The 8,525-nt window shown below is 30.6% G+C and overlaps 1 protein-coding gene across 2 annotated transcripts; it reads right to left on the bottom strand.

The window, feature by feature from the left end:
- Positions 1-5,334: 5,334 nt before the first annotated feature.
- Positions 5,335-6,554, bottom strand: LOC127794493 (embryo-specific protein ATS3B-like). Of its 2 annotated transcripts, none has more exons than XM_052325637.1 (3): positions 6,319-6,554; positions 6,105-6,212; positions 5,335-5,937 (listed from the first exon to the last, which is right to left on the bottom strand). In XM_052325637.1, the coding sequence occupies exons 1-3, from the start codon at positions 6,451-6,453 to the stop codon at positions 5,587-5,589; spliced, it is 594 nt and encodes a 197-aa protein (XP_052181597.1). In that variant the 5' UTR covers positions 6,454-6,554; the 3' UTR covers positions 5,335-5,586. The 2 variants fall into 2 exon arrangements, with proteins under 2 accessions (XP_052181597.1, XP_052181596.1); XM_052325636.1 differs by having other exon boundaries at positions 6,105-6,221; positions 6,319-6,537.
- Positions 6,555-8,525: the final 1,971 nt, after the last annotated feature.

Below are 8,525 nucleotides of genomic sequence, written 5' to 3'. Positions count from 1 at the left end.
TCAGAGAATTGGCATACAATTGTCATGACTCACATTAATATTTCAACTTAATAGTGATATAACATTATAGCCAAAGTAGAAAAAATTCTAGTATGATATTTGCCCACAATATGTTCTTATTAAATCATGAAAGTAATATCATATGAGTCAAGTGAGAGAATATAAGAATTATTTGTGGCTCACATGATAATTGAGATATGTATTTTATCATATATGATTGTATTTATCTAATGAGATAATTACAAGATTTAATAAGATAATTGATTACTAAAATTTTATTTAGTTTAGAAGATATATATAACTCTTAATAAGTCTTAATGGGATGCTACATTTACACTTATAAATAAGAATTTGGTCCTTTCTCTACCATAATCACAGAAAAAACACAAATTATCTTTCTATTTGTTGTCCATCATCAAGATCAGGGGTTAAAAGGGAGAAATCACATTCTTCAATTCTCTCTATCGACAAACGTCTTTTACATCTTGAAATCTTAATGGATCAAAGTACGTTTTCTTTATGAAATACATGAAGTTTCTAGATTTATGGGCATTATATTTTGTTGTTTGTTGTTATCTTTACAAACAATATTATAGCTTAGATAAAATTGTCAATTAAGGTACTCTTTTAAAGGCGGGGAAGGTTGGTGACTTTTTTAAAAATATAGACTTAGTCGGTGCAATTTAGACAAGGTTCAAAAGTGATATGCAAAATTTACCTTAAAATAAGATAACATAAAAAATTTTACAAATGGATTATTTTTAATATTGGGTAAGTTTTACACACTCTTCTTGAGGTTTGATACAAGGGCACTGACTACCCAATATTTTAAAAAATGACACTAATTTCTCCTAACTTTCATCAATTTCTCCCTTGTTGTTCAAAAACTATTGTTTTATAAATGCCTAAAAAAAAGCCTCATATTGATATCATTCTATTGTTTTTTCTCTCTCCACTTCACCTCACTTATTTCTTTCTCTTATATATCTCATTAGCAAAGTCAGTGAGTTTGTCAATAATAGACCCCCTTTATTTCTTTCTTTCTCTTAACGGCACAATGGATAAAAGCTACCTATCTCAAATGAGGTTGTAGAAGGGTTTTACAACCCTATCGTTGGTGGGTATGCAAAAACCTTATCGTTGGAAATATTGGGGAAGTGAGTCACAAATTGGAAAGATGAAAAGGAAGAAAAAAGATGGCGACGATAACACATTTACTACATAGCGCTAATAGATATAGCTCTCTTTCTCTCTTCCTAAGTTGGTTGGGTTTCCAGCCTCTCTTTCTTTTTGTCTATCTCTCTTTGTCTTTTTCTCCTCTATCTTTTATTTTTTCTTTTTTGTACATCAAGTGATTTGATATATTGAGACAAGATCTATCGAACTCAAAGTTAGATTTGAGATATGAACAAATGAAATCAGAGGATTTGGATTTTTTTTTTATCAATTTATTGAATCTAGATGCGGTTTCAATCTAGGTTTAATTAGCCAACGATGAAAAATGAGAAATGTTAGAGATCGAGAGGCAAGAGAAAAAAAAAAAGGTAATTTAGTTAGGGATAAAATAGTCATTTTCCTTCACAACAAGGGAGGTTAGTGATCGATGACTTTTTATCAAATCTCATGGCTAGTGTGGGAAAGTTACCCTTTAATATTTTGTGTTTTTTATATTTATATTTTAATATATCTGCAACATACATAAATACATTTTTTATCAAACTGAAGAGGTTAGTTTAGAGAGGAAAAAAAAAACAAATCATCAGGATCTAAAATATTGAAAATAAATCATATGAAATATTTATAAAAATAACCTAAATTACCACCAATATTAGAGTGGGATTGACATCACTTGAATGTCATTTCAATATAACATTTTACATGAATTCTGCAATAATAATACCAATTCTTAGGTTTGGCAAAGTAAGAATCTGTGACTATGTTAGAAAAAAAACAAAATCGTTCACTATATATCGACAAAGAATTAATTCCCCTAGTCACCATTTCACGCTCATTTTAATAAACACTAATTTAACAATTAAGATTTCTAGTTGAATAATCAAGTATTGACATCATAAATGTCAATATTTATGTAAAAAAACCTTTAAGTTCTTACGGAGATTTAACAAACGAAGATTGAGAGATCGTTTTTTGGAGATCAACCTTTTTAAATCTTCCTCTGACGTTATGTGTAGTTGTATGCAGGTTTTTTGTCATGTTTGAAGGAATAGTCTTTATTCGCTATTTTAGTCTTTTTCTTTTTAATTGTAGTTGTATTATTTGAGATATGTCCTAACATAAAATTGTAGATGCTTTTGATTTATCAATGAAATTTTTATTTATATAAAAAAATAATTAAGATTTAAATTGTTCGTTATTGTTATTTTGTTGTCATTAAAAATGATTAAAAGTATTTTTGCAAAAAATATTTTAGAAAATTAATTTTTATCTAAGTCATATAAAATAGACTCCATATAATATATAATCAAAAAAATACTTTTACCAATCAAATTACTATAAAACATATATAGCAAAGAGAGAGGATTGCCAAGTTTATGTGTAGGTCTTCTTTGGTGTTTGATTTGTGTTTGGGCTGTGTAGGATTTTGTTGGACCCCTTTTGCAATTGTTAGTAGGTTTTTTGTTTAAACCTAAAGAGAAAGTATGTATTTTGTGTTTTGGAAGTATTATATTATTGTATTCTAAATGAATCGCATATTTTTAAATGTTTGTGATAAAAATACTTTTGTAAATATTAAAAACATGGCGACAATTGATAATTTGAGAAGAAAAATTAGTGGTTAAAACTCCTTGTTCGTTTAGGTATACAAATTATACTGTATCGTCAAAATTAGACGAGGTTTAAATATTCAATAAAATTTTATAAACCTCTTTAAGTTTGGTTTTAGTTGTTGGATCCAATCATCTAACCTAAACAAGGGCGGATCTAGCAATTCAGGGTGGTGTGGAGTGAAAAATATTGGGTTGGGTTGAATTCAAATTAGACTGGGCTATTATTAAAAATTCAAAATTTTTATCTTCAAAATTTAAATTTTATTATAGGTTGTCTTGAACGGGCAACTCACACATAAATTCGCCCTTAAATTTAAATTTTTGAAAATATTATGTTACTCATATCAGATAATATAATATTTGTTCGACATAGATAAAATGAGAGAGGGGTATGGGCTCTAACCCCTTCCCAAACACCCTCCTTACATGTCTACGTCGGACAAACTCGAGATCGACAAGAGAACAAATTTTCCTAAACTTCAATCCAACTTAATCTTAACTCTATTTCTTTTCAAAGTAAACCTGAATCACATTTAAATTAAAAAAAATAAAGAAAAAAGCTGAAACCACATGAACCCTGTATGTAAATCTCAATTTTAGAGCATCTATACCGTATTAATTAAAATTAATTATTGTCTTAATAGAAATAGTTAAATAACAATAAATATACTTTATTTTTAAATAAAATACATATATTATATCTTATTTTTAATATTTAAATCATTTTTAAATTTATGATAAAGGCATGAACTATTTAGTCAATTAAAAATTTTATTTAAATATAATAAATATACCTTGACTAAAAATAAGATATATTTATTAATATTTAACTGTTGTGACAATAATTAACATTATCTATTTATTTATATTAATAAATTTTTACAAATTGTATTGAATTTATTTGAACCTTACAAATTCCTTTCAATGACAAAAGTTAAAAAAAAAATGAAAAGATACTCAACAAATAAATTTATTTAAAAGCATGTAATTTTAAAAATCCTATTGCTTCAGTTATTTCCAATAACGAAAAATGAGAAAATAAAATGACACTCATACATAACTTTATTTGCATTAATAATTTTAAAAATTCCATTGAAATCATTAAAATATTACAATTTCCTTTTAATGATAAAAATAAAGAAAAATGTAAAACACTCATTAAGCAGACATATTTACAAAAAAATGGCAGTCCTTAAAGGATTTTATCTTTATTAATAAATTGTACAATTTTTGTAAAATTTATTTAAATATTACAATTTTATATTAATAAATTTTTAAAAAATCTATTAAAATTATCTAAATCTTACAATTTTATATAAGAGAAATTAAATAATAAAAGAAGACAAATTCCTATACTCTCCCACTAGTAGTTTATAGATTAAGCACATTATTACATTGCTCATGTCTGACAATATAAAATTTATCAGGTAAATTTAATATATATTCATTAAACTTTAAAAATATAATTATTTATTCATTGAATTTTGAATTGTTACTATCTATTTACTGAACTTTATTAAATGTCAATCATCCATCACCTATTATATTTTATAAACAGAAAATGTCTAGGTGACTAATGAAATTCAAAAAAATTTAACAAACACTCACTAAATTTAAAAAATGTAACTATTTACTCACTGAATTTTAGATTGTTACTACCTAGTTATTGAGCTTTATTCAACGTTAACCATCTATCACCCATTACATCACTATCTGGTCTTACAAACAAAAAATGCACATGTGGCTAACGAAATTCGAAATGGCCCAATCAAATCCTTATTTTCGATCAACTCAGCTTCAGCAGCGACGATTGCTACTGACCCTTTCATTGCCCTCGCCTTGCCTTGCCACCTTACTACCTGGTGCCTCATCGCTTCACCTTTCGCGAGCCAACCACCGTTGTTGGATGACATAGAGAGATAACCCTCTCACCATGACCTGGTGCCTCGTCGCTGCCTCACCTCTCGTTGTCTTACCGCTCGCGTCCGAACCATCGTTGCTAGAGTAAAAGAAGGAAAACGATAGAGATAGAGGGATGCTGCTGAATTGGCCGAAAATAACGATTTGATTGGGCCATTTTGAATTCCGTTAGTCACATAAATATTTTTCGTTTGCAATATCAGACAATGATGTAACGAGTGGTGGATGATTGACGTTAAACAAAATTCAATAAATAATAATAATCTAAATTTTAGTAAGTAAATAATTATATTTTAAAAATCTGTGAGTGTTTATTAATTTTTTTTTAATTTCGTTAGTCACGTGGACATTTTCTGTTTATAAGATATAATGGGTGATAAATAATTAATATTGAACAAAGTTCAGTAAACAGATACTAACAATTCAAAATTAAATAAGTATATTTTGAATAAGTAATTATATTTTTAAGTTTGGTGAATATACATTAAATTTACCCAAGATTTGTCTAATGGGGACAAAAGGCGTGGTCCCAACCCGGCACCCCCGCATACCCGCGGGTTGTTAGACACGGACAGATCATTGCCCTGTAGATCAGTTGTTGTTATTTACATAAATGCACCTCCAATTAAAAATAGCAATGCCAGATGCAAAGCGAATCTATAACTGATTAAACTCCTCGCAGCTAAATCAACCCCAGAAATACAACACTAATTGGGGCATCAACGTGGGAAGCAAAGCAAAAGTCAGACGAAACACAAAAACAGCGGTCATTATTTATACAGAATAAGATCATATAATGACGACGACGACGATGACGCCGCCTCCACCACCACCACCACTAAATGCATTATTATATGGCTATCAAAAAAGGGTAGGACTAACCCAAGAGAGATTTCCAGCAGCGGAAGCAAAACAGGAGCTGGAGGGCGTGCGGAAGCCACTTGTTCATCGTGGACGGTGAAGCCAAAGCGGCGGCGGCGGCGGATCGGCCGCAGTAGTTGAAGCCATACCAGACGTTGTTCGGAATCAAAGTGTTGTAGTAGAAGGTGTCGCAGCCGGTGTTATAGCTGCACACCTGCACCGACTCCGGCCGCCAGCCGTCGTATCCGCTCCTGTACAGATACAGATAACACACCTGGTACAAGCACGAGCCGCTTATCTCGTACGTGTCCACCGAACACCGCTCAAACGTCCCCGACGCCGGATCATCCAGCCCCGGCGCGTACACCTGGTAAGGAATAAAAACAAACCGCCATGATTGACGTTCAACAACAACGAAGAAGTAACAGATCCACGAGCAGAATTGCAAAAATCTAGATGCAGAAATTTCAAATACTATTTCATATATATATATATATAATAGGTATATCGGAGAAGCATACGGATTGACGGAACCTGATAGCCATAAGCGTCGCCGAAGGAGAGACTGATGTGATCTCTCGTGTACTGAGGAGAAGAGCAGCTCGTCTTGATAGTCACCGTGTAAGAACAGCTCGAAGAACTCTGCAAAAGCTAAAGGCAAAGCCGAAACTTTCAATCACCTATAGTTTTTCTCAGGAATGTGAAAATCCCTCGTTTGTTGTTACCAATAGGCGATTGATTTCCTTACCAGAGTGTCGTTGATATTGACGGATAAGTCGGATGACAGAGATTGAGGCTGAAGAATGATCGATTGAGCTTCGGAGATGGCGACGATGAATAAGATCGGTGCAAGGAAGAGAACAGCCCGCACTGATTTGCTCATCTTCTCCAGAAACCCTTTGTTGACTTCTCCTCTGCTCACTTCGGAACCCCTGTTCTTCAACTCCTTGGTAATCAATCGGACAAGGGTAAATCGGTCATTTACTTTTCACAGCAACAGGCGCGTTTGGATGTAGTGTTTTCCTTGGTATTATTATTTTTGCTTGGAGTGGCTGCCACGACTCCCACGAGCAACTTGAAAATGTTTTTTTTAAATAAATAAATAAAATTACTTGTATACTTTTTATTTAAAAATAATAAAATTAGATAAAAATTACAGAAAAATATTTTGAAAATTTTCAACCAATGGCCCAGAAACGACGCTGCGGCCTCCACGTGGAATCGTATATTTCCAGAACAAGGGAAGTTGCTGCTGAGAAGAAAGAAGGGCATAAATATCAGACCACGGGCTCATCGTCGTCTCTCGTTATTCACAGCTTTGCCTACACGTGCAACCATGCGTCTGGGAAAAGCATCTTTCAATGCCTGTCTATTTATATAAAATAGCCTGAACTAATAAAAAATAAGATAAATATGATGAAATCTTATAATTTAAGTAGCTGTAAAATTTTAAAAATTATAAATAAATCTCGAGTGCTAGCGGAGCCAAAGTTCAATTTACTTGAACTAATCAAATCAAACCTATTCAACTTATTGGTTCGTTTCGATTTTTTTTCTTTCATTAGTTTAATTTGATTAATTTTTTTCAAAAATTTAATTTTTAATTTTTGATTCAATCTTTTTATTAGAAGAACCAAATTAATTAAACCAATCAAATTTTAAAATAATATTATTTTGATATTTATAAAATGACATCATTTTCTTTAATTTTGTTTATTTTCTATTAGTTATTTCGATTTTTTTCAATTTCTTCGATTTAATCAGTTTGGTTTAATTTATACAATTTGAGTTCGATTTTTTCAATTATTAATTTGCATTTCTCGACAAAGAGAAATGATACAATGATGGTCGACGTGAGAAGAGACAACGAGAGAAAGGTGGTTGCTGGAGACAACCATGGGAAGGGGAAAGAGAAGGTGACCAAAGGATGTAAAACTAAATTTATAATTGAATAAAAGATATTTTTATCATTTGAGAGCCTCTCGTGACAAAACTCTAACTTAACAAATTCTAATTAGAATGCTTGAGGACACATAAAATGCAAGACTAAGTAACACTAGTCCTTCTCATCATTTCAAAAGTAACATCAATTTTTCTATCATAATGAATCATTTTGTCTCTATATTTATCTCTCTTCTCTCCTCTCGCTCTCTCTCATATCCCTCCCACCCTTCACCAATGCCTAATCCCATCATTTCTCTTTCTTTCTCTCCCCTAACAACATTAATATTGTTGTCAAAATAATTATTATTCTATCTTTTTCTCTATTCTTCCTTTTTTTTTTTTTTTTTTTGTCATGCTCTCTCATCTTCCATTTTGTTTTCTTGTTTATTATCAACCAAAGCCATCACCATTTGATGGCCGAAATCTTATCACAATTTGATGGGGTTTCAAGGTTGCAGCCATCAATTCCTATTCAACCACTAATAGAGAATAATGCCAGATGAAATTAAGAGTGTGTTTGATTGCACATATTTTCTATGAAAAATATGTAATTATTACACATTTTTTATGAAAAACAATCAAACACTCTTAATTTTTCCATAAAAAAATATGTATGGTACAACCATTTAAAGCTTTTTTTCATGAAATTTATTTTCCAATGGGATGAGATGATTTTTGTTTTCTAGATAATATTACCTAGAATTAAATTCTAGGTAATGCAATCAAACATACCTTAAGAGTGTGTTTGATTCTAAATAATATTTAATTTTAAATAATATTTGCCTAGAAACTAAAAACCACCTCACCCTCTTAGAAAATGAATTTCATGAAAAAAAATTTAAATGTTTATACCATTTATATTTTTCTATAAAAAAGTTAATAGTGTTTGATTGCTTCCATATAAAATATTATAATAATTACACATTTTTTATGGTAAATATGTGTAATCAAACACACTCTAAGTGAAAAAAACTAAGAAAATGAAAAAAAAGAGTAAATAAAGGGAAAAAG

This window comes from Diospyros lotus, chromosome 2, assembly GCF_014633365.1.
Source record: "Diospyros lotus cultivar Yz01 chromosome 2, ASM1463336v1, whole genome shotgun sequence".
Classification (NCBI taxonomy): Eukaryota; Viridiplantae; Streptophyta; class Magnoliopsida; order Ericales; family Ebenaceae; genus Diospyros; species Diospyros lotus.
The sequence above is the reverse complement of the archived record's forward strand: the minus strand, read 5'-3'. Positions and strand labels throughout refer to the sequence as shown.